At 39.6% G+C, this 26,052-nt stretch overlaps 2 protein-coding genes across 4 annotated transcripts; one reads left to right on the top strand and one right to left on the bottom strand.

Moving 5' to 3' along the window:
- Nucleotides 1–1,803: 1,803 nt before the first annotated feature.
- LOC101175197 (autophagy-related protein 9A) lies at nt 1,804–17,071 on the bottom strand. 3 transcript variants are annotated; one of them, XM_023964920.1, is made up of 14 exons: nt 16,408–17,071; nt 16,192–16,235; nt 15,199–15,263; nt 14,179–14,349; nt 12,922–13,063; nt 12,061–12,809; nt 11,768–11,921; nt 11,162–11,341; nt 10,790–11,035; nt 9,329–9,567; nt 9,158–9,251; nt 8,845–8,929; nt 4,700–4,869; nt 1,804–4,565 (listed from the first exon to the last, which is right to left on the bottom strand). In XM_023964920.1, exons 1-13 carry the CDS (start codon nt 16,514–16,516, stop codon nt 4,718–4,720), a joined length of 2,430 nt encoding a protein of 809 aa, XP_023820688.1. In that variant the 5' UTR covers nt 16,517–17,071; the 3' UTR covers nt 1,804–4,565; nt 4,700–4,717. The 3 variants fall into 3 exon arrangements, with proteins under 3 accessions (XP_023820688.1, XP_023820687.1, XP_023820689.1); XM_023964919.1 differs by having other exon boundaries at nt 1,804–4,869; XM_023964921.1 differs by having other exon boundaries at nt 1,804–4,869; nt 9,158–9,239.
- A 163-nt stretch (nt 17,072–17,234) lies between these two features.
- Nucleotides 17,235–25,784, top strand: abcb8 (ATP binding cassette subfamily B member 8). Its single transcript, XM_004079398.4, has 16 exons — nt 17,235–17,455; nt 18,636–18,957; nt 19,028–19,183; nt 19,579–19,673; nt 19,790–19,895; nt 20,800–20,961; nt 21,087–21,172; nt 21,253–21,350; nt 21,422–21,527; nt 22,089–22,122; nt 22,198–22,334; nt 22,421–22,515; nt 22,597–22,730; nt 22,822–22,969; nt 23,043–23,293; nt 25,436–25,784. Exons 1-16 carry the CDS (start codon nt 17,352–17,354, stop codon nt 25,517–25,519), a joined length of 2,118 nt encoding a protein of 705 aa, XP_004079446.1. The 5' UTR covers nt 17,235–17,351; the 3' UTR covers nt 25,520–25,784.
- Nucleotides 25,785–26,052: the final 268 nt, after the last annotated feature.

The following is a 26,052-nucleotide window of genomic DNA, read 5'->3' as shown; positions in this document are numbered from 1 at the left end:
AAAGGGGTGTAAAAAGGTGTAACACCAAAATACTGCACACTTCAAACAGAATGAAATATACACCCCATAACATACATTTACCTCGTGCTTTTTGAATGTATAAATATTTCTTTCTACTTGCATCTTTATCTAATAACAGTGGGTTTTTGTTTACAACTATGGATAAGTCGGGGTTCCACTTTCAATGTAAAATCAGTTTCAAATCTCTCACATAAACAGATCTCACTGGACACATCAGAAATGATGCTCTAAACATGAAATAACCAGCATTTGAGGACTTATTGTGAGAACTACAATATGTAAAATCACAGATGCAGGGAGAAAAAACTGTCTCTATGTGTTTATTTATAATATTCTGACTGAGCAGAAGATTTTACTGACGATTCACTGGAGATTTTTGTTTCTCCAGTCACATTAGGGACAGTAATTCCTGTCAGAGTGAAGGGATGAAAGAGCCTGAAATCCAAATTCGTCCTTTACATCCCTATGATATAATCATTTAACGTTATTTTAAGATGTATTCTAGAATTCCAATTCGACTCAAAGATGACTGAAACCTCTTTGGTCCCGTTCGTCAGCCTGGTCACTGTAGTGCAGCAGCGTGGGCTTTCCCCCCCCAGCTCACTTGACTGACAGCAGCAGGTCGCCTGGACTCTGATCTAATCTTCCCGAAACTCTAGCAGATGGCAAATCCACTGTGGCTCCACGACTCTGCTTCCTACAGTTCTGGGTTTCCAAATCCCTGAAGGTACTGAGAGGAAAAAGGTAAACATGCAGAAACTCTGTGCTAGATATTTATTTAAAAACTTGGTGCTTATGAAGGAATATACGTTTGTAGCAAGTCGTTCATCTCCCCTTTAACCAATTTTTTTCCCCAACTTTCATTTCTCCATTGTCAGTCCTGATGGTGTCAGATCCTTTTCATGGTTCTCCCACTTCCATTCATGAATGAATGGAAGGCATTCTTTTCTACCCTTAAATGTGACCTCCCAGACATCTAGAGTAAGGTGGTGGTTGTATGATAGTCCTGACACAGTGGTGTTACCTCAGAGGCATGTAATGCTCGTCATCCCAAAGACGCATTGAGCAACACGGACAGCAGATGGCAGACACTTCCATCAAAAGAGCAAAGGTCCCACTTCAGCCTGGAGACTCTAAAATCTAGCCAGGAAGTGTATTATTTACATATATTAAAGTAACTTTAAAAATAATATGGACACAGGAGGAGGCACAGAGTTGTAACGCCTAAAACTACGTACTTAATATTTCTAAAATATGAATATATAAACAAAAAAATGCAAAAATGTCAAACATAAGTTGATTCCATGATGGAGTTATTATTTTTTTAAACGAGAGTTTGAGTCCTGCAATACAAGTGAAATTGTTGTAAAGATAGGGACTTCAATCTGATAAAAATTGGGGTTTTTTTGGGTGTTTTTAACATTTTTTTTGTGTCATCTTTCTGATAATGGAGGACATATATTTATTAATTTATACATATTTTTTTTATTTTCTATTTGGCAGGTTTTTCATTTTGGAAATCCATCTAAGTATATGCAAACATAAGTTAAGTTAAATAAATCTTTTGGATGTTCAAAATAGTACATTTTAGTCTGTACCACACAAAAAATTGATTGTTAACCAAACCCTTTATTTGATGAACTTCTCTTCCAAGTGTGCTGTGATCTGTTCTGGAGAAAAGACATTTTATTGACTGCTGACCCATAAAAAGTGTCTAACAAGCTGTAAGACGCAGCATCATGGTGGTGCAGACACGACAAAGCAAACCACAACACAGGAAAGTGGATTTTTTGTTTGTTTCTTTAAATTTGAACAAACATGAACAATCGCACGAGAAATTATCAAACACACTCAAAACAAGATTTATTTACTTCTCTGGGAAACAAATGAAAAAAAAAAAAAATCGGTTCTTTTGGCATATTTCCCAACGCAGTTACAGAACACAAAGGTGCAGCAGAAAAAACTGTCCAAAAGACGTAGCACCAGGTTCCAGTCTCCATGATGCTCGGACTGGTGTAGTGGATAACAAGTGACCGCTTTGGCCGTGATGACCAGGCAGACTCGCGCCTTTTTGGGAGGGGGGGGGGGGGTATTGATGACTGTACAATCCAAGACGCCATCAGAAGAAGAAAAGCAGTCAGGTTTCAAAAAGACTAACACTTGATCTGAACGCCACCTTCCGTGTTACAGGTCACGTCCACCACGCTTTATAATACCTCCTTCTGAAAATACTTTCTTCTGCTAAATATATATGAGAGGGAAACAAATATACACATATGGGACATTTGTTTATTGCTTAAATAAAATAGCTTGAAAATGAGCAAAAACTAATACTAAGGCACTGCTTGTAATCAAAAGACATCAAAACGTACACAGGGGAAGTAAATGTAGAGACTTACAAAATAAAACTACGCCGAGTGAGTTCCAGCGTCTCTACGCCAGGGGTTCCCCAACCCTGTTCCCCTGCAGCTAACCTTGCTTCACTGATTGCTGCTCACCTGGATCAGGTGTGTTCAGTCGGTCAGAAACTGGGCTGATTCAATCCAGCTAATTAGCATCTACTGAAGCTGGGCTAGCTGCAAAACGGGCAGGGCGTGGGTTGGTCTTCGCCATCAAAACCCACAAGCTACTATTACACTGTGAGTGTTTAACACTGTGAACCCCTCTGAGTGACAACGGTGAACTTCTCAAGATATGTTTGAGGTTTTTTTTTTTTGTCTTTTACATGAAAATAATGTTAGGAAGGAGGTCACAGATGCAAACTGTATTTATGCACATGCACACACCCAGGTCAGGTCTGAGTTTTCACACCTTTACCTGACACATGCAACAAAAAAAACAGAAAAAAAGTGAAATAAATTGTAAACACTGCCGGTGTAGCTTATGAGGTCTTGTAGTAGCAGGATGGTTTTGCTTTAAGTTTTAAATAAATCTAGAGTTAGTAGAAAATAGTATTTTGTACACAATAAGCAGCTCTAGCCTTAGTTTCTTTTTTTTCCCAGAAATATAAAAGTGTAAAGGAATTGTTTTCAACGAATTTAAACTTTTTTTTTTTTTTGGATTACAAGCTGTGTTACGTGACTGTCTGGTAACTAAAAAAAAAATATGTTTCTGTCAAATAAATAGTACATATACATCTTTTGCAATTTGAAATTTGGGGAAAAACAGATAATAAATATTCATTAAGTAAATAAATTGTTCTATCTTTTTCATGCTCTTACTTTGAAAACAGGAATTTCGTCCCAAAAGATGCAACAGTAATAAACACACCATTTCTGGTTAAATTATATTATATATGTGTTTTTTTAAAGCATACAATGTGATTAAAAAGAATGATGCAATTTAGTTTTAGGTGTTAATAATAATTAATAATACAAATTCCAAAATGAATGCTTAAATCATTTGCTGGACTGCATGTTACGATTTTACGGATCTAGTTTCATTTAAACTAAACTGTTTTACTGCAAATGCTATAACATGGACTTAGAAAATTAGCTGTATGGCTACTAAGCCATGAAGCTAATTTCTAACTTTTTCGAAATTTGAATTATTTCTAAATCCAAATTTGGGGGTTTAAAGGCTGTCATCTGGAATTGGTTTTTAAAGTTGAAGACGTTTCACCTCTTATCCAAAAGGCTTTGTGAATTCTGATCTCATCCAATTCTTCGTCGTCAACTTTAAAAAGCCAGTCCAGATGACAGCCCTTAAACCTACTTCTGTGATGGAATCAACCTTCATAAATGAGAGTCTTCATAGACATAGGCTATTGCAAATGTTTTTTAGACTTATGTGCGAGAAAACTACGGTGGCCCTGAAGTGCAAATTACTCAATGTGAAAAACAGAATAAAGATTGTGTTAAATCAAACAAATAATAAAAAGAACATTTTAGAAATCAAAAAGAACAAATAACGTCATTCCAAAAAAAACTAACAAAACAAAAACATTGTCGTTAAGATACGTTTGAGTGTTATACTGGTGTAATTTGCACTTCAGGGCCACCGTAGAAAACAGATCAGCTGTCGATGTATTAACCATATCTGGGTTAATGAGCTCTGCCTATGAATAGCAGCATCAGGATGTGTTTACCACTAGAAATCTTTCTATAAAGACAGGGATTTCTTTACAAGCACATGTTGCAGTGTTGCGGCTATTATACGTTTTTTATCAGATCGTGAATGTATTTTTTTTTAAGATTAGATCCACTATTTAAAAAAAATGACCTTTTGCCAGACATAGAAGAGTCTGTCCCCACAGATTTCTGGAAAATGTTCTGGAAAGTTGTGAGTCTTTATCTGTCGCACAAAGTTCCTATAAAAACCACACTAGCTCTGTATGCACACTAGGTACAAAGTCACGAGGAAAATAGTTGGAAGACAAATGGTTTCCCTGATGCCATCGTCGTTCCCTGATGCGACGATGTGACGGGATGAGGCGTGGAGATGCCGAGTCAGTGGTTTAGTCGTCAGTGACTCCCTCACACACAAACAAACAAACACTAGTGATGTTTTAAACATCCATGTTGAGGTCATCTAAGGCCACAATGCTAAATGAAACAAAACAAAACAAAAAAAGGTTGATAGGTAATGCGTCCTTGTGTGGTGAAAGATCTTTTCCAAATGTCACAGGATGAAGAAACACGGAGCGGGGATGCTGCACGGCTTCCCCGCAGGAGCATACCTCATGAAAAAAGGCACGTCAACAACTACTTCCTGTGCCGTGTGTTGGAGTAGATCCAAGGTTGATCTCCTGATCTTCTAGATTTTCCTCTTCTACCTCTGCCCATCCTCCTAAAGGAGCCGGGCTCGATGTGGAAAGGTTAGAAACGTGGCCACCGTGAGCGTGGAAACCTGGATAAAACAAAGACGGGAAAAGTCAGTGGATCCTTTTTTGATGTTTTGAGGCCCCTAGATAGTCTCCCTCTGTTACTATTTATTTCTTTTAGCTGAGAACATGCTGACTAATGTCTTCTGTAAATGATCTGTACTTAAACACTCGGTTCTTTAATGGGGGGGCAGGAGTCTAGGTTTGATTGTTTATTTCAAACATAAAAACGACAATAGATAAAAAAATCGAATTTACTTACTGATAACAATAGTTACTCAGTTTAGGAAAATAGCAGGAAGAAAAAATGTCCCCATTTGACAGAACTTAAGAAAAAAAAAAGATGATTGAAAAGGAAGAAGGTGCAGCTTATTTAAGGACCCACGTTTGTGATAATTGTGTTTTTGGCATGTTGCTATGGTATCTATCTGATGATGATGAAGGACATATGTATATAAAGAAAACTAAACTTAAAACTGCATTTCTGAGTATTTATTTATTCAAATCGAACCAGGAAGAGATGAAAAAATGCACTTTGAGAAAAGGTTTATTTGTGATATAGAAAATATGCTGGCCTGCCCTGCATTTGGTGAAATCCCAACAAAAAATTGCAATATCATTATTTTATGAGATATAGAAAGCATCAGTTATGATCTGTTGGGTTAAGTTTTTGATTGCAACAGTGTTAGTTTAAGATGAAAACATGAGTTTTCAGGAAAAACACATTCTGTTTACCAACCGTCTTAAATTTGATCCACACATTTTTACACATTGTGTAACTGCAGCCTATAATACATTGTAGTTTATTTATATAGCCCAATATTACAACAATAGTCAACACGAATCATAAAAAACACAAAGTCATAGAATCTAATAGGTAAATAGATATTAAAGAATTATCAACACAATAAATTAATTACCGTAATTTCCAGATTATAAGCCACTACTTTTGTCAAACACTTTCAACCCTGCGGCTTGTTCAATGATGCGGCTAAATTATACATTTTTTCTAACGGCCGCTAGGGGCGCTAGAGCAGATAGAGACAGAGTGAGACAAAGGGAATGGAAGTTTAATTTAAATTCCCGCTTTCAGAATGACGAACACGAACAAATACTCACAGGAAATTCAATAAGGACAGTAGACGATTCAAGCTATTTGTCATCCGAGCTGTCACCCATATAACTGAAGGTAATGGCAAATTATCCGTGAACCGTGCACCTCTTGACACTGAACAGTCTCAGGAGGTGTCTATGAGAAAAGCTGACTGTATACTTCCAATTCTGTCATCAAGCCCATTTATTTTGAGGTCACTTCTGCTCTTAGACCCCTCAGTCATGGTGCAACAAAAAGAAACACCCATGCTCAGCCCTATTTTGGCTGTATCCCACAATCCCTTGCTGCTGTTAGACCCAACGTGCGCGTGACCGCCACTATAATATGAAGCAGCTTTCAAGTTAAAAGCAATCTTAAAAGCAGTGTGAAAAAATCCACCATCACCAACGGGTTTGGAAAAGCCAGTCTGCTGCTGACGGACAGGACAGCGCAAGCTCAGGAGAGAATTTACCTCAGAGTGACACTGACAACTACTACGAAGGAGAGACTGAGAGAGTGAGTGGCGAAGAATATCTGACGCTATTCCAATCCGACACTGAGGAGGAAGACTTCCATGGTTTCAGTGCACAGGAGGAAGATGAAGAAAGCTCTCAGTGACTTTTACGTTCATGTTTTTAAACCAACCCTGTCAGCGGTGTGTTACGGTGTGTCATCGTTGTGGAATAAAACTTCCAGCACAAGCGACTTATAAGTCGCTGCTGCTCTCAGTGACTTTTACCGGTATGTTTTTTTAACCAGCCCTGTTACTACCATTTTGCTGCCGTGTCACAGGCACTGTTTGGAAAGAAAAGCTCTGGTATATTATTACAACTTTAAAAACTATTTCTGTGTACCGTCTTTCTTTGTAAATATATCAAGTGTTGAACCTTTCCTGCGATAACTTTTTTCCTTCTTTCCTCTACGCCGAAGGCGGATCTTCCTTCAGTTGTTCAGTTCCCTGTTTGGACTAGAGGTAAGATCTTAAGCCCGAGCCCGAGTCAGAACGTTCGGGTCGGTTCGGTATGGAGCAGCAAGAAGTCAAGGATAAAATTAAAACAGGGGAACTAAAAAGGCAAACACGCACCACCGCGGCTGCAGTATTTCTCCGCGTGCGGAGCGAATGCGCATCATGATCTCTCTTTCACTCTCTCTGTCTGGCCTCTTTCTGTGTTCCAGCGTTATTTCGTTGTGCAAATGCATTTATTATGCAGGAAGGAACCTATGCGCAGCGCTTCCAGTGGAACTCTATGCCACAACAGCCAGCTTGACTACGCGCACGGCTGCAGCGACCACTCTCTGTTCGAAAGAAAATAACCTTCATGATTATAAAAATATGTAGATTATTTTACCTTTAAGAAATCTGGCGTTTTTTTTCTGCCCAAAATACTATGGGATAAATTGAAATTTCGGGTTTGCTTTGGGCTCGGGCCTGCAAATCAAGTTAGTTGGTCGGGTTCGGACCGGGTTCGGATTTAATGCCCGCTGGCCTGTGTCGGGTCGGGCTGGATTTTTTAGGCCCGATCTTACCTCTAGTTTGGACCCCCAGAGCCTCCAGAGTGGGTTAATAAAGAATCATTTATCTTCTACTGGGGGAACCTTTTTTTTTAATTACAGTTCTCTTTCACGCTGTATCACAAACATAAACACACACCCCCAACACACTTTCGCTGCTCTTGCTCTCACTCGCTGCACGCACGCTCTCCCTTCCTTCCGCTGCACGCACGCACGCACTCCCTCCTCCTTCTTACACACGCGCACGGTTTAGGCGTATTCACATCAATTAATTTACAACATAGTGTGGCGACCCGGGGGTTAGCCCCGCCTTCAGCACCTAGGACTCATGGGAAGTGGGGAATCGTGGGTGTAAAGTTCCTCACCATGACTGAGGTGGCTGTGGGCAGAAGTGACGTCCATGCTGTTGGGTTGTGTGGATGTGTTCAAATAATTAGGCTATAATACTGGCAAGGAGAATATGTAATTAGCAGTTGCGTCTCTCTCTCTGAGACTGTTGGAGACGTACCAAACATACGCTGCAATATATTCAAACAATAAGTTTAAACATGGGTACATGCAGCCATTACAGTGTGGTTTGTGTGTGTATAAAATAGTTACTCCTTGAAAAATGTAAAGGGTGCGTCTTGTTATCAGGTGCGCTATATAGCCCGGAATTTACCGTATTCTCACCATAGCATTTTGAAAATTAGTTAAACTTTTCCTGTTAAAAGTTTTTTTGAGATTTCGCAGAAGCAGCTATTTTTGTAATGAGCATGAAAAGCCCTTCTACAGCCCCTAGTGGAATAATAGTGAACTACAGGGCAGAAAATGTACCAAGTTATTGTATATAATGGGTTTTTAAGGAAACTTTGGATCATGCTAATGAAGTTGGGGTCTCGGAAACCATCTTGAATGCAATGAAGTCAGATAATTTCAGTATTTTAGATTTGACAAATAGTGGATGGGTGTGTTTACAGTAATTAGCACAGGGAATTGTCCTGATAGCCTTTTTTGTAGTACTGTCTATACAGAGTAGATTTATACTTTCCCCGATTTTCTGTACAATACAGAAACTATGATTAGATCAGAGAGTAGTAATATATATAACGATTTTGTGTCAAGGACGCATTTTGCGTTGACCGCTTCTGTTGTAGGCGACGCTTCATGATGCAACATCCGGCTTTATCCTTCTATGTACAGTTGCTAAGACTATCCATGCAAAATAAACATTGGAGTGATGTTGTGACTAAAAACCCAAACCCTGTACACCAATTAAGTTCTCGTCTTGTCTGTTTGTTCCATCTGGAGATCTCCAGAAAACACAGCTCCCGCTGAGAACCACTGATTATCTCACACATGTGTAAAAGCTTAACTGTAAACCCTGAGATAAGGGAAGATCAATATTTCCATTTACTGGTGTTTGTGTGCAGATCTCTCATTGGTACGGGATTCTGCCAGTGACCCGATGTCCTCTGTGGGTAGGAACTCTGCTGGTGGAGCTGGAAAGACAAACAACTGTCAGTGAGCAGATAAACGGACCTCTAGACCGCCGGAATGCCACTACTAGCATTGTGTATAACAGACTCTCTATTATCTGACGCAAAGGAATTCAGGTTTTTCTTTCTTTAAACCTAATTGTTAGTAGCAAGTGAAGGTGCTTTAGTCAGTCATGACAAGAGGACTTGTGCACACATCCAACATGATTCAGTTTGTGTTGAGGAACTGACCTCGTGCATATAGATGGCATGGAGGCTCATCTCTGCAGACGCAAACTCTGAGTGCAGGGCGTTGCTCCGGATATGAGAGTCACTGTTGGACAAACTGCAACAGAATTATAAAGCTGACGAGAGCTGCAAAATGAAACCTCAAACCTGCAATGTTTTATTATCCCGAAATACCTGTCAACAGCAGTGCGGTCACTGTGATACATGGTGGCCTCGGGGTGCAGGGAGGAGGGCAGGAGGCCGTGGGGGCGCCCTCGACTGCCTTGTGGGAGCTGGGAGGTGGATAAGGAGGCCAGGACACTGGCTGCAGCAGATGCAGCGGTGCTTGGTCGGATGAAGCGGTGGTCCCGCGCTTGTAGCCCAGATGCAGTTAGGATGGGGTGAGCCAGGACACTGGCTAGAAGATTATCGGGCTGGACATGACGGTACACTTTAGAAAACTGACAAATTTCATTTCTAATCCAAAATGTAACCTGATGAGAGGATCTGGTTTAATTTAAATATAATATAAGGATTACATGATTACAGCAACATTTATGGCGGAAGTTAAGTTAAAAAAATAACCTACCATAGGCAAAATCCGTAATATTTTTTTTTACAATAATTCTAGATGTAAGGCTGTAAAACTCCTCACAACACTTTTTACACTTTTCTCAGACGGACATAAACATTTTCACACTTTTCTGTCTTGTTTAAACTCTCAAGTTCAAACCTTTGTAGAAAAATAAGTCCAGCGTTACAGAATGAAACAGAATGAAATAGATCTGCTCAGGATTGACATTTTCTGCCAATTTGGCTAAATGAACATTCTGTACAGGAGAGGCCGCATGGAGTAGATTGATTGACAATGCTCAACAGCCAATCGGGGTACAGAACACAATAAACTATATAAAAAGGAAAAGAATCAAGACAGCAAACGGTGAAGCATGTCCAGTGTTCCCTCGCTTTATCGCAGTTCACCTTTTGCTGTTTTGCAAATTTTTTCAGAGCGATCTTGCATGCTTTTTCACAGCACAGTGTTCTGCATTTGCAGATATTTAAATTGTTTCTTACTGTTCTAATCTTTCTGATTTTTCTAGTCACTGTGCTGCTTTTTCCTTTTTCCTATATGTATGTCAACCAGTGCTGTATGCGATGGAGATGTCAATTTCCATGCGGGAACCTCACAAATGGATAAATAAAGTTGTCTGTCTATCTATCTATCTATCTATCTATCTATCTATCTATCTATCTATCTATCTATCTATCTATCTATCTATCTATCTATCTTGCGCTGTGTCTAAAACAAAAATAAACACCTAAACATAAATCTTTGATCAGTCAGATCTTCATTCTATAAAACTGGACTTGTTATTCTATGAAGGTTTGATCTTTGGGAGTTTAAACAAGAGAGACAAGACTGAAAATGTTCTGTCTGTGAGAAGAGTATGAAGTATGTAATGAGGAGTTAAACAGCCATAAAACATCTAGAATCCTAAAAAGCTGACTTCCCCTATCGCAGGATTTCCATGGGACGAATCCCCAAAATAATTAAGGGACCACTTTACCTCACAGTTTCTAGGTGCTATTTTTACATCACTTGATTCTACAAATGCATAACCAAAGTGAAGCCAGCATGGGTGTCGAGTTTCTCACCCCGGTCCCCGACTCGTTGGACTGCAGCGAGGTGCAGAGAGGAGCCTCTGAGAGGAGCAGCTGTGTGGAGGGACCCCCCTGCGCGTCGTGCTGCACCTTCTCCTTCAGGTGGCTTATGAACACCGAGCTCTCCTGGGGCGGCTGCCAGCGTGGGTTCTTTATGGTGAAGTGCATGAGGGACAACTCCGTTTTGCCGTTCTCCGCCTGCTGGTACATGGAGGCCTCCGTCTGACCCTCCGACATCCACTGCAAACACAGACCGCAAAGATGCCACAAATCGGAAACGAGACGCGAGTCCTATTAAAGAGCCGCACTAATGATGTTTCGGGGAGATGCTAAGCAGATCGCCTCTAATCCCGAAAGAAGTCTTACCGCAGGGTTTCCGTGGCGTCGGATGTCCATCTGTGCAAAAGAACAGATGTCGCCAACTCCGACCACTTCCACAGTGAAGTTCCTGAAGAAGTCAATGATTTCCAGAGACTTGTTCCTCAGGAGGAAAATGAGAATAAAGGGAGTAACAATGGGGCTCAGCAACTCCTCCAGGATAAACACCTGATGACAACACAAGAAAAGCATCTGTTTCACTCTCAACAATACAAAGAAACAATGGACAGAAGAGTTTGATCTCCCAATTATTAAGAACAATTCTTTAAATGCATCATTTTATCAATTATTTAAAGACCCATTCTGATAAAAATGACGTTTTTGGGTGTTCTTCACATGTTTTTGCTGCATTTTTCTGATGTTAATGGACATTTATTAAGAAAATTGTATTTGTGATGTAGAAAATGTGCTGGGCGGGGCACAAGCTCCCTGCCAAGCAACTCAGAGGTGAATGAACTACTGCATCTCTGCAGAAACTTTGCCCTCGACACAGTGCATTTTAAATTTTGACTAAAAACAGCATCATCATAACCAAAAGACCCTTTAAAAATTGAAGTAAAGATGCTGGGGGCGGGACTTTGGTGTTCTCCTCACCGCTTTGTACTGAAACAGCTGTGCCACCTCGTCCCGGGTCTCGCTTGTGTGAGCGTTGCCTCTCCAGTGGTCGGGCATGTAGTGAATATGTGCCAGCACGCACTGCAGCAGCTGCTCCGGACACCAAACCAAATGCTCGTCTGGGATGAAAGATCTAGTGACGAAAGCAGAAAGTGTCAGATAGTAGCCAAGATTCACATCAAACCAGAGATTTTTGCACATATAAAGCTGAAATTCTTTCTTCTTAAGAATTATTGCGTAAGTGTGGCTTTTAGGTGTTTGTCCCAGCTCACCTGGTGATGGTGATGACCACCCCCAGCACAGTGATAGCGGTCAGGATGTGCTGCACTGTCAGAACGTCCTCGTCATAAACAGTCAGTGCAATGAGAACTGCTAATACCGATCCTGAGAAGAAGGCGACGTTCTTAGCGATCACAGTCAGTAGCGGTGATGTAAAAGAGTTCATGTATTTGGAAGTGGGTTTGTAGCCACGCCCCAATCGTCCGTGGAGCTCATGGTTCAGCTCGTTGAAGTGCCGCAGGTACAAACGACCATACAGGGACCAGCGGCGGGCCCCCAGACTTCCAGGTTCTCTGCGGATCACCTCGGTGTAGCTGAAGAAAGCGTAGAGCACCTGCCACACCAGGATGAAAGGACACAGCAGTAAATTGGCCAGACCCATCAGCAGGATGACCCTGCTCAGCTGCTGGGCCAGCTCCAGGCGGTTCCCGCTGCGCTTGTACTTGGGGTGCAAGTTCCATTTATTTTGAAAGAGGGAGCCAGGCCCCCAGAAAAGAATGAGCTCAAAGTTGTACTTGAGGCCCTGGGTTAGAAAGACTACGTTACCCAGCAGGGGGAGCTGTAAATGAACCGGCAGCACTGATTTGTTTATCATGGCCACCATGTAATTCTTAAAACGCAAGATGCGGTGATAAATATCCAGTTCTGTCAGTTCTTTCTTATGAATGCACATTTGCTGTTCTTTCTGCAGGCTGATGATTCGGCCCTGAACCTCCTGCCAGGTGAAGTTGCATAGTTCGTCCTGGAATACACAAGAGCAAAAAAAAAAAGCATGATACCACGACTCAAATTCTTCACACACTATTTAAAAAATATCAAACATTGTTCAGAGGAAATCTGCCAATAATAATTACCATTCGGATCTTCAGAGCTTTGATGTAGAACTGCCGGATTTCCCAGTAGCTCAAAAGATTGCAAAAGACTTTAACAAGCCGATAGACCCAGAAGATTGCTGCCATGATGAGAAGGAATATGATCCAACTGTCGTCTTGTATCCTGAATGTAATAAATAAAAAATTCACTTATAAACACATGTTTTGTTTTGATATATTTCATTTACAATTTATTACAATTGCAAGTGAAAAGTGGGCAATATTCTACAATTTCAATTACAAACAAGCTAAATTTAAGAGTTAGTTTATAAATAAGATGTAAAATTGCTATAAATATCAGACTGGAGATATTTATAGATATATATATATGTGTGTGTGTGTTTTTTTTTTTTTTCTAACTGTAGCACAAGCTGTTCCCTACTTGGAATCACAAGCTGTCGCACGTCATTAACTTTCGTATAAACAACTTCTGCGTCACATATCAGATTCACAAAAAGTCTGTGAGCCAAGCTGCAGAAAACAAGTCGCGTCGAGGCGGCATGTTGTTAAAAAGAAGAAAAGTGACAACAGGGTTTTCCACATGGAAGAGAAAGGGGGGGGGGGGGGTTACAGCAAATTTATGAAGGTGTCATGAGCTACTAAGTATGTCACCATCATGTCCTGTAGCACAACACCAGAGCTATCGGTTACATTGCCCTGTTCTCTAAGGGCCTTCCAGCGCTGGGCTGAGAGCTTTAGGAGGTTTTTGAGTCAAAACTTAAATATAACATTTCACAAAAAGAAAGAGACCCCTAATAATAATAATATTAATAATAATATATATTTTAGTAGAATATATTGGACGACCTGCTCTACCGCCTGAGCTAAACTGCAGGTCTAATGTTAAACCACAATCGATATTGCTGCATCTGAAATCAATATTCTAATACTTTACATTTCTACATATATTATTAATGTTAAATGAATACCCTCCGCAAGAAAAATTAATTGAAACACAAACAAATACAAATTAAAATGAGGTCAACATGTTGAATGTGGGTCTTGTTGTTTTTAGGAAAATATCTAATTTTTAAAACCATTTTTTCACCCATTTTGTTTGTTTTGCAAGGAAATTCGTTACAGTTTTACTATTCGTAAGATTTGTTATATAATATTTATACAGAAAAATGAAGATGTGTTTCAGATAAATTGGCTACAAATCAGTAATGAATTGTAATTAGTCACCATGACAACAATACCAAACAACCGGGTTAGTGTGCAGCATACAGAATTCCATACCTTTGAGTGCACTGCTGGCTGGGTAGAATGGCATCTGGAAGCGTGACTTTGTTCCGATCCAAAGGGCTGTGGCCCGGCCCGGTGTGGTTGACCGCTCGGTTGGCAAAAAGGATGTCGTATTCCACGCAGTTGACCAGGAAGGTGGTGAACGTCACAACAAACAGAAACTGACTGTAAGGAAAAGATTGTTTAAAACAAACAAACAAATGAATTAACAGTTGATAGAAGGACATCACAAAGTCACTGCACTCCCCCCAACAATGGTCTGCAAACAGCAAAAGTATCACCGCACCAGCTGCCATCAGAGCCCCCAACTGGTTTCTTGTTTTATATCCACAGGCATATTAAAAACTTTTACAGTGAAATGTCATCTGGCTTGTTTCTGCTGACATTGTCAAGTCATCTGCAGTGTGCGGGTCAAACCGAGCCAAAGAAACCAGGAACTGCAGAGGCCAGGCTTAACGGCTAATTGGACAGGCGGGACAGAACTCAGAGAGACGAGATCAGATTTAGGAAAGCATGCACAACCTACAAAGGAGGAGGGTTAAATGACGTCTGGCTATTCTTGACAGGTTTTTAAAAGGAGTTAGTTGCAGAATTTACTGTTCCGCCCCCAAAAAACGTTTCTCTTTTTGATTTCAGAGAGTGGAATTATTAATTTTGCTGTAATTGGCACATATTGAATTCGAATGGTCAAGACATAACTTCTCCAGAGATATCATCCGGGTCTGATAATATTACCAAACTCAGGTCAAAAGATGAAAAACACCTCAACTGAAACCAAAGCTGGTCAGTGAGCAAATGATCACAAAGAAGCATTAATAACACTTTAAAGTACATCAAAAGGGCACATTCTGAATTTTTTTATGATTGGAAATAGATGATTTTCTGTAATAATTTTAAGGATTGCTTTTGCTGGAGGTCACTGAGATATTAGCATAAATATATAAAAAGCCTTAGTACGTTTGTCTCTGTATCTAACGATGCAACCTGAAGGATTCCAAATAAACAAATACTTACATGAGTTCAAAAAACTCTGATAACATCATACAAGCAAATCCATTCTTTTGATGAAAATGATAAATGTGGACAAGGTGGTTAAGGAAAGTAAAACAATAGACACACACATATGAAACACCAACTTTGCTTACAATGCCAAATACATTACAGTTTGGCTTACTACCAAATCTTCTTTGCTCAGTGTCCGGTTGTTAAAGACCCACCTCGATCATCTATTAATCCATTTTCAAAATGTTCCCAGTGGTCTTTTAATTATAATTATTTAGATTTTAGCCAAAACCAACAACCTGTCATTTTCTAGGACATAGTTTCTGCAGAGCGGCAGGAGTTAGAAATTCACCTGGCATCTGTTTACACCCTCTCCTTCAACCTAACATTACAGGTGAAGCAAAAAACTGTGAGCAATGTTGGAGCTATCCAGCTGTACAGTTTTGAGCCAGATGCCAGCGCCAACGAGGAAAACAAAGGCGTTCGTGGATTTGTTTCTCTGCGAGTGGATCCATCAGAATGGAGCGGAGCAGAGAACTTGTGGTCTGCCCAGCATATTTTCTATAAAAACATATACGACCTTTTGGTTTTTTTTTAAAAATGGTGCTTTGCATCTGCTCCTGATTCAGAAGATTTGAATACAGAAATACAATTTAAAACCTGATTTTCTTTATATATGTCCACCATCATCAGAAAAAACATAATTTTCATTAGAGTGTGTCATAAAAGCATAAAAAAAAAACAAGATAAAAAAATCAATCAGGCAGAGGAAAAAACACACCAAAGCATAAAAAACACTTTTATGAGCTTGTTCTGTGGTTGACCTTTTCTAATTCCCTGTCAAGGAATCACAGTCCTGGTAGGACTGGTTGCAAAAAGAATTTTCAGATCGGTACCCTGAGGCAAGTTGTTTCGTAACAAACTCCTGGTAAACATTGTGAAATGTCATATTTTTAACCGCTGACTTGCTCTAGTTTATAGCAACAAGACATTTTGAAAGGATATCCTTGTGAAGAAGTTATCCAGGTTCTTGATATGGTGCCATGAGTCTGTCAGAAAAACAAAACACAGAAACAGCATCTTTAATAAAAAGGATAGCTTTAATACAAATTATCTCTAAAAATCGCGCTTTTGATCTGGTTTCACTTCCAGGGCTTTTACCAACCTTAAGTTGAATCTATTTTTGTACCGAACAAGCAGTAATGTTAGAGGTTTGTTTACCTTTTAGACTTTCAGGGACGTGAACTAATAAATCTTCTTCTCCAGCCGGGGAATCTTCCTCGAAGTCTTCGATCCTGTGATATTCTTGGTAGGTTTCAAAATGGGCCATGGTGCTTCACATTCTCCAGTCGGTCCAAATTGATGAGCTAAAGCTTTTACAAACAAAGTGGTCTCAGGCTCAGGACCTCGGTTCCATTATGTAGCCGCCGTGAAACCGGTAAAGCTGTTCAAAGGACAGCTACTGTAACGTTAGCTTGCTAACTCGCTTGTCGCACAAACAAACTGTGTAACCCCTCGCAGCAATGACATGGATAATACCGAGTCGAGTTAACACAAAAAAAGCAGCAAAAACGACTAAATTATTAATTGACTTTGAGTTAGACGTGAAAAGGGACAAAAGACGTAGCCAGGTAGCATGTGAATGATTCAGCCCTAGTGTGGTCCGGGTGACACAGTTTGTTTTGTTCCCGAGTCCATTCCCGGTCGCTTTAATTCCACCCCCTGTTCCCGCTTATTTATCACCGAACTAGGCTGAGGATTAAATAAACCGAGTTGAGATATCTTGAGATATGTTCACTGACATCTCAAAAAAATTATTCAACAGCCTACAAGAGTGCCCGCTGTTTTTGTCTTTCTCAAATAAATGTCAACAAAAACAGAATTGTCGTCACTTCCGTTTAGCCTACGCCATTTCCGTTTGTAGTTTAAAACAATTTATTTATTTATTTATTTTGCTTTTTCCTTTGAAAATTAAAAAATAAAACCACAATCCACCTTAGTCAAAAAATAAAATATAAATAAATTCACAAGATTTTTTTTTCTAATTCCACAAATACTCACATGCTGAGTGTCAATATGGCTGCCTACAGGGTCTTGCCGGATTACTGTTAAACCTAACAGCTTTTCAAAGCAATCATCTGTCTTTGATCAAACACGCTTCAAACATGATGCAACTCATTTGCTGTAGTAGACCTGGGATATGTTCACCATTGCGGTCACAGGTCTTTTCTGTGCCGTATAAAGCAGGAGTCCAGTGGAAGCTGTCACGGTAGGTTAGCGGTGGCTGCTCCGGATCACGACAGCAGATCTGGGTCTGTTGTTAAAGCTGCACATTTGGGACAGAACAACACTTTATTACTTTGTTTTTACTCAGACCTAAAAAATAATCACAAGAAAAGAAGATTAGAAAACATTCATCCATCCAATGAACTACGATTACGGTAACGTTCATGTAGAAACGACCTTCACCTTGTCTTTATTTAAAAGTAGGAGTGCAAATAGAGAAAACCAATATTATCCTAAATTTAAGTTTTTTTTAATCTCTTTTTTCATGAAGTTTTCCCAGAAAAATAGTAATCATTTAGGCATAAAATGACCTTTACTTGAGCTCTGTGGGAACTCAGAGTTCAAGGCAATAACCAACCTTCAGCCTATGGCTCCTCTGATTGGTCCTATAGAATAACGTTTTATTTTTTACAGACTAAGTTTAAATGTCGACACCATAAAAAAAAAAAAAAAAAAAAAAAAACACAAGACATGCAGAACAATGAAAAGACACCTCAGTGTTTTTTATTCTTTTTATCAAATCAACTTTAAGTCTAAACATATACAAAACTTCTGTCAGTTAAGAAACGAAAAATCAACTTGACATAGTTTTCACTTGGATAAATGAACAAATGGTAAAAAACACGAGACACTATGGAAACCCTTTCCAGTCCCATATCACCTGGATAATTGAGACATCACAATCCCAGCACAGTGTTACTATTGATGCATTACATTGCTATTGTCACACACAAAAGTCAGTTGCAGGTTTTGTCGTTTTGACTGGCAGTCACTGTTTTTGTTGTTTCCTTTTGTCAACATTAAGAACTCAAGGAAAATGAAATTTAAAAAAGGGGACATAGTTTTGTTTCCTTTGAAGTTTGATAATAATTTAAAATACTGACTGAAATTTTGACTGCTTTAACTTTTTTTACATTCATCAATTGTAGGCTTTAATTTGCTCGTCACTTTTCAATTTTATGTTTGGATATTTGGATTTCTGGTGACACTGTGATGCTTTAACCACTGAATTTTCTCAGAGACTCACTAAAAATCTCAGAGTTTTTTAGTAAAACAATGCTTTGTTTTATTGTTTTTACAAATTTCCCAGTTCATTAACTTGTTTTAACCTTTTAGGTTCTGCTCTTCTTATGTCAGTTTTCCTGTTTATTCCTGTTGTCCAGGCGGATTTCTTCAGTGACTTGTGCACGGAGCTCCTCACAGCAGCTGGGGAGCGCCGTCAGTCGCTTTTGGAGTCTAACTCAGAGGAGCATACGACGCTCTCCAAAGGGCGCCATCACACCCCGGGGTTTGAAATTCCTCCTCGGACCAGCTTTTTTAACTGTCTCATCACGCTTATTTTGCCACGTAGCTCACTGTCAGGAAGATGTGAACAACAACACTCCAATAGAAGTGGTGACCAAAGACTCACTGCCTGAGTTCAAATGGCACATCCTGTGGGAGTTTGTCAAACCTCAACTGTTTGCGCTCACCTGTGCAGTTGTGGTGAGTTTTACCAGTTTCATTATACAACAGTAATACACTGGAATTGAAATGACGATGTCTCTCGTTTCAGCTCGCCTTCGGTGCAGCCATTTTGAACATTCAAATCCCGCTGATGCTTGGGCATCTGGTCAATGTGGTTGCACGCCACCTCAGGGACAATACAGGCAATTATATAGGGGAAATGAGAGGGCCTGCCCTGAAATTACTTGGAATGTATGGTATCCAAGTAAGTACCTAGGTAATCCTAATTATTTTTTAGTAATTCTAAAACTGTTTTCATAGGACAGGATTTGGAAATTAGGCATTTAAAAAAGTAAGGAAGTTTAAGGCAACATACAAGACATGAGAGTAAAACATTTGAAATGCATTCTAAGGAATGATATTTGCACATCTGTGTATTGTTTTAATTAAAACAGGTAATAGATCGTCTAATAATAAGAAACTTAACTGTACAAAAAACTATGCTTAATGTACTATTAACTGGAAAAAAAAAGTGTTCTGGATCAACTTAGTCTTTAAAAACAGTTTTAGTTTTTCTTTAATTTGTCTCGGCAAGTGCATGCAAAAACGTAGTAGTCTAATGGTTTAATGCTGAGTCCATTCCCCGTCTTCCTTATGCAGGGCTTGCTAACAAGTGGCTACATAATCCTGCTTTCAAGGGTCGGGGAGAGAGTGGCAGCAGACATGAGGAAGACTCTGTTTGCATCTTTACTCAGGTAAATACGCAGCAATGTTGACTTGGAAGACACTTTATTTATATTCAAAAGATGGTTTCACGTTGAATCCATTTTTCTTTATATCAATATTCTTTGTTCATACTTTCTTTCATCAGGCAAGACGTCGCCTTTTTTGATGCCAATAAAACCGGTCAGCTGGTAAATCGATTGACAGCTGACATCCAGGAGTTTAAGTCATCCTTTAAACTGGTCATTTCTCAGGTATGATATGATAATCTTTTATTTCGGACATATGCCTTGAAGGAAAAATAGGACAGGATAAAAATAAATAGATAAATAAACAAGAAATATCTGAAAGGGAGTGAAAAGAAGTAAAATCCTTGTAAATTCTCACCCCATGTTTGCCTGTGCACCCACCATCTATTATAACCCTGTTCCCTCTCTAATGAGGAACAGTTTTAGGTTCAGATAACTCCACCTATAGATAAATATATAGGTGTGTCCAAATTCAAGGACTGCGTCCTCCTAAGGCCACGGCCTTTCTGGTCGTCGTTGGCCTCGTCTTTTGTCGAGCGGGTAGGCCGGATCTTAATGGACGAGTCCAGCCTTAATTTAATTTACATAAAAAAGGTGTAAGTATTTCCAACTTCGGGTCCCGCTTCACAGTCTGCATTGTTGTCAGAAAATCGCTGTGTTTGGCTGCAATGCATCTTGGGATATGTACAGCACAGTACAGGACACACCAGACCAATCCTTGAAGTCGGGAAAAAGAAGGCCGTATTCGTTGGCCGCATTTGACGGTGTCGTTGAATTTGGACAGCACTTGTCGCGGCGCTGTGACCTCAGCAGCCAACAAATGCAGCCCAAGAAGAACACAGCCCTCCCATTTGGTCACAGCCATAAAAACAAGCACACATGGAAACGTTAAACACACGTCTGTCATGTATGAACACTCATTTGGTTCCATTTAAATCTTTTTTTTCCCCACCAACCCAAGTGCACTCCCACAGTATTTGCAGATATACATTACAGTTTCTTTATGTTTTGTAAATGTACATTTTGATCAACAATCATATTTCTATATTTTTTCTTAGCTATGGTCTCAAGCCTGGTTTGGCGACTTTGTTTTTCTGTTTAAAATCGGATCTTCTTTGCATATTTTCAGGGTCTGCGGAGCGTCACACAGACAGTTGGATGTTTTGTGTCTCTTTATGTCATTTCCCCCAAACTCACCGGCCTGACGGTGGTCGTGCTCCCGTGCCTCGTGGGAGCAGGAGCTCTCATCGGCTCATTCCTGCGCAAACTTTCACGTTTGGCTCAAGAGCAGGTAGGAATTTATTCCATTGTCCTAATAGATTACATGATCATAAATCTAAAGAATCAAATGCTTGTGTTATGATCCTCAATATTAGCTTGGTAAAATGATCAAGGTGTTTAATGTTGAAAATGTAGGTGGCCAAAGCAACAGGAGTAGCAGATGAGGCACTGGGTAATGTTCGGACTGTGAAAGCTTTTGCAATGGAGGAACGGGAGCTCCAGTAAGGCAGCTGCATTTTAGTGTCAAAGTTTTGCACTCATGGTAGATTTTACGTTGGAATATCCATGTTTGTTTCCTCAGATTATACGCATACGAAGTTGACAAATCCTGTGAAATGAATGAAAATCTTGGAAACGGTATCGCCATCTTCCAAGGACTGTCCAACGTGGCTCTAAACTGTGAGTTTGCTGCTAAAAGATGATGAAGAAGAATCCCTGTGATGCTGACGCTTTTTGTGCCGCGGATACAGGCATTGTCCTTGGAACTATTTTTGCTGGAGGGACTTTAATTTCTAACAACGAACTGTCTCCTGGAGACCTGATGTCCTTCTTGGTTGCATCTCAGACAGTTCAGAGGTAACACAAAAATCGAATTATGAAATCCTTGGTAATGTTTTTTTTTCTACATGTTCTTGTGGCATTTTTCTGATGATAGAGGACACAGATAAAGAGAATTAAGCAAGAAATATCATTCCTGAGTATTTCTTTATTCAAATTGTGAATTTCTAATCAACTACTGCTGCTCTGCAGAAACTATGTCCTAGAAAACGACACTTGGAGATGGAGATGCTAAGGGCTCCCTTTGGGAGCGACCGGGACGGATAGGATCAGGAAAGAGTACATGTTAGACGTTTCTAGGATAAAGATAAGTGAGTGAGTGAACAAAGACATGACGGTAGCTGGTTTTAGAGGAGAGCATGCAGAGGAAAGGGTTAGATGGAGGAAGCTGATTCGCTCTGGCAACTCCTGAAGGGAGAAGCTGAAAGGAAAAGAAGACGATTTTGGCTAAAAACAGCACAATCACAACTAAAAAGCCACTGGGAACACTTTGAAGATAGATCAAAAGATGATTGCAGTGGGTGTTTAGTTTGGTAAAGAAAGTGTTTTCACTATTGCATGCATTCTCTTTCTGCACAGGTCTTTGGCAAGCATCTCCATCCTTTTTGGACAGGTGAGTAGTAGTTCATCCCATGTAGACTTTAATAAAAACCAATATTTATTATTATAATTTTCTTATTAATTGCAGATGGTGAGAGGAATAAGCTCTGGGGCCCGGGTATTTGAATACCTTTCTCTGCAGCCCTCCATCCCCCTCTGTGGGGGAGGACGCATCCCACATCATTCTCTGATGGGAAGGGTGGACTTTATGAACATTTCATTCAGGTTAGAATCATCTTAGATAATGGAATCAAGATATTTAAATGCATTAACTTATATGAAATGTTTACCTGTTGTGTGTGTATTGAAAGTTATCCAACAAGACCTGGACATGAAGTCTTAAAGAAGTTTAACCTGATGCTGCCACCATCTAAGACCATCGCTATCGTTGGAGAATCTGGAGGAGGTGAATTTTTATTATTAGAATTTTTAATGTCTGACATATAAACATAGAAGCAATTAACCTTAAAAATATCATGTTTTTTAGGAAAGTCTACAGTAGCAGCCCTGCTGGAGCGCTTTTATGACCCATCCAGTGGTGTAATCATGCTGGATGGCCTCGATATTCGAACTCTCGACCTGTCTTGGCTCAGAGGGCAAGTCATTGGATTTATCAATCAGGTAAATGCTGGCACCCACTTTTTTTCATAACAAATGTTTTTAAGTTGATTGGTTTCCCATTTTCTTTATTCACTGCACTTTTTTCCCGTAGGAACCAGTTTTGTTTGGATCGTCCATCATGGAAAACATTCGTTTCGGGAAGCCAGAAGCCACCGATGCTGAAGTCATTGAAGCATCAAAGCAAGCCAACGCATACGGCTTCATTACAAGTTTCCCAGAAGGCTTCAACACCCTGGTTGGTACGTGATGGGAATCAATCTCACACGCTTATGCGATCACTGTCAAGTCTAAGCTCCGGGTTTCTGTCGTCAGGTGAGAGAGGCGCTACGCTATCGGGTGGGCAGAAACAACGCATCGCCATCGCCCGCGCGTTGATCAAAAACCCCAGCATCCTGGTACTGGATGAAGCCACCAGCGCTCTGGATGCAGAGTCAGAGAGAGTGGTGCAGGAGGCTCTGGACAGGGCCACAAGAGGTCGCACCGTGCTAATTATTGCCCACAGACTGAGCACAATCCAGCGGGCTGACCTTATCTGTGTTATGAGTAATGGACGCATTGTGGAGGTGAGGGATAATTATGCCAAATAAGTAAATTAGCCTTCTGTCTACTACAGCAGTGCATAGACTCTAAGACTTAGAGTAAGTCTTTTCGGATTAAGGTTCCTTTTATTGTGGGCTTCTGTTCATCAGAGCAGCTGGACTTCAAAGGCTCGTCTAAGTTGCTGTTGTTGCTATGCAGCATCTTTATGACTCAAGAACTCAGAATGACATATTTTAGATCATTTTAAGAATTGCATTCCTCTGAACAAAAACAAAGACTCCAAAATCCAAATACATCAGACCAGAAGGGAAATGTATTCTAATTTGAATCCTGCAAATGGTTGCCATAGTAACTTTGCCAATTAAGGCTAAATCCAAATTCAATGTTGTCGGAAATTTGAAAAAAACGTATTTCACTACGCTCTGCTTGGACAGGGCCACAAGAGGTCGCACTGTATATTTTGGGAGCGTTTGTTTGGAGGTATAAGTATATTGGAGGGCACATCTGAAATTCAGACATCAGACACTTATTCACTGTGCCCTTAATCTGAGAAATCAACAGTTTAGGACAGGGGTGGGCAAACCGCGGCCCGCGGGCTGGATCCGGCCCGCCTCAATGTTTGGTCCGGCCCACTGAACAATATCAGAGACCCATGTTTTTTGTTTTGTTTTTTTAATCTGGCCACACGATCAAGAACTGACATTTTAGTCCCCCCTTCTGCAGTCTGTGCTCCAATCTGAAACCCTCTAAAAGTCTCTGTCAAACAGAACAGAAGACAGTCTTCCCTTTCTACGTCGCAGTTCATCTTTCCCGGTTTAGCTCATTTTTTTTAGAGCGATCATGCTGCGTTTTTTAAACAGTGCACCCTGTTCTGTGTCCTGATTGGCTGGAGACCTTGTCATTCAATCTCCTCAGTCTCCTGTACAGAAAGGCGGAGCTCTTCAGATCAGAAATCTTTGATGATCTCATCTTTGTTTTCATTCTATGATCCTGGACCTAATTTCTATGAAAGTTTGAGAATTTAAACAAAAGACAAGGGTGAAAATGTTCATGTCTGTGTGAGAAAAGTGTAATTAGCAGTGAGGAGTTTTGATGCCATAAACGTCTGTAATCAGACTCCGTGGATTTCACCGATCACTGTTATTTTTAGAACTCCTGCAATAAACGAGGGAACTCTGTACTGGTGAAAAGGTAACACAGATATGCGTAGCTGCAGCAGAAGACAGAGACATTAGCTTTTTTCATTGTTACTGGATGAGAAACAGACGTGCAGGACACAGAACAGCTATGCAAACTGCTGAGCCTCAGCGCTCAAAGTCTTTATTAGGATTATGACGGGAGAGGATCCACTATTTATTGTTTAATGTTTTTTTTATGTATCAGTATATTTTTCCTGAATTTTTGTCTTTGAAAATCATAGAGTGTTATTTGGTTATTGTTTTATTTCATAAATAGTGTTATTTATTTTATTAAAAGCGCCATAAATGAATGAAACTTTATTCACACAGCACTTTACAACTCCTTGAAGATACCAAAGGGCTTCACAATAAAAAATAGAAAATAGGAACAAAGGTTTTAAACTAATAACTCTAGAATATTCTGTTGTAGAATATAATTTTCAATCCAAAAGTTTTCATCTACATTCCATGTTATATCATTCTCACTGCACACATCTGCTTGTGGTCCAGCCCTTCTATCGAATTTTAGAAACCAAAGTGGCCCGTGAGTTAAAATAATTGCCCACCCCTGGTTTAGGAGGTTTGTTTTTGAGGAACAGACTGATGAAAGTTATCAAAAATGTTTGCACATCAGACAGTTTTTTAGCTGCAACTTCCCCAAGACTGAGGTTGGATTGTTACATTGAATGCAAGTATAACTACTATTATTATTTATCAGGTTCCTGAGGATTATTCTAGTTAAAGGTGAAATTTAAGATAAAATAACATTTATGAGTAATTTAAAACTTATTAGAATAAGACATTAAAAAATATCCAACTAGCATTGGTTTACTGGACTGTTCAGCCAATTTTAATTCCACCTTGTATTGCTGTTGCTTCATCAGTAACATGCATGGCCTTTGTGATAATCAGCTGAGCACTGTTAAATTTTCTTTTTAGCTTCAATTTTTCATCTTATCCACAAACTATTTTTTAATTTTCTTTCAGGCCGGAACACACCTGGAACTGCTGAGCAAAGGAGGTATTTACTCCGATCTGATCCGCAGACAGAGAGCTGAGGAGAAGAAATGAAAACGGAAGAACTTTTTCTTTATGTAGATCAACTATAAACAGATTTAATAAATGCATTGGGGTAATTGAGGTGTAAATGTTTACTTTTTGTCTTTAGAAACCTAAGAAATCCCTCTTTGTGTTAAATCATAAATAGACCAACCTGTGTTAGTTAAGCTACAGCATTGTAAACATGTTACTTTTAACTAACGTGACAATAATTTATTTTTTTTCCCTTGTGAGAAGCTTCAATAACTGTGAAAACAATAAAAGTTGATTTGACTGAAAACAAGATTTTTCATTATCTTTTTTCTGAATTTTCTTAATTGACAACCATCCACTTAAGATAAATGACATAAAGCTCATATGAGCTTTTCTACTTATATTTACAAAGCCCTGCTAGTTTTTCTTATTTTGGACGATTTCTAATTTTAGTTATTCATTATTTTATTGAACCCACTTTGAGTTATTGTCTTTAACAGCCCATTTTATTAGGTCATTTCTTTTTTAATCTTGCAGCTGAAGTCTACATACTAGCATAAAAGCTTCATGTA

This window comes from Oryzias latipes, chromosome 17, assembly GCF_002234675.1.
Source record: "Oryzias latipes chromosome 17, ASM223467v1".
In the NCBI taxonomy this organism is placed as follows: domain Eukaryota; kingdom Metazoa; phylum Chordata; class Actinopteri; order Beloniformes; family Adrianichthyidae; genus Oryzias; species Oryzias latipes.
The sequence above is the reverse complement of the archived record's forward strand: the minus strand, read 5'-3'. Positions and strand labels throughout refer to the sequence as shown.

What these genes read in the sequence shown, in the direction of transcription:
- abcb8 (XM_004079398.4), top strand. Translation starts at nt 17,352, where the DNA reads ATGATGCAACTCATTTGCTGTAGTAGACCTGGGATATGTTCACCATTG. An exon ending in CGCTCACCTGTGCAGTTGTG is followed by an intron (nt 18,958 to 19,027) that starts GTGAGTTTTACC and finishes CTCTCGTTTCAG; the next exon opens with CTCGCCTTCGGTGCAGCCAT. An exon ending in CTGTTTGCATCTTTACTCAG is followed by an intron (nt 19,674 to 19,789) that starts GTAAATACGCAG and finishes TTCTTTCATCAG; the next exon opens with GCAAGACGTCGCCTTTTTTG.
- LOC101175197 (XM_023964919.1), bottom strand. Translation starts at nt 16,516, where the DNA reads ATGGCCCATTTTGAAACCTACCAAGAATATCACAGGATCGAAGACTTC. An exon ending in GACGCCACGGAAACCCTGCG is followed by an intron (nt 11,036 to 11,161) that starts GTAAGACTTCTT and finishes CTGTGTTTGCAG; the next exon opens with TGGATGTCGGAGGGTCAGAC. An exon ending in AGATCTGCACACAAACACCA is followed by an intron (nt 4,870 to 8,844) that starts GTAAATGGAAAT and finishes TGTTTTATCCAG; the next exon opens with GTTTCCACGCTCACGGTGGC.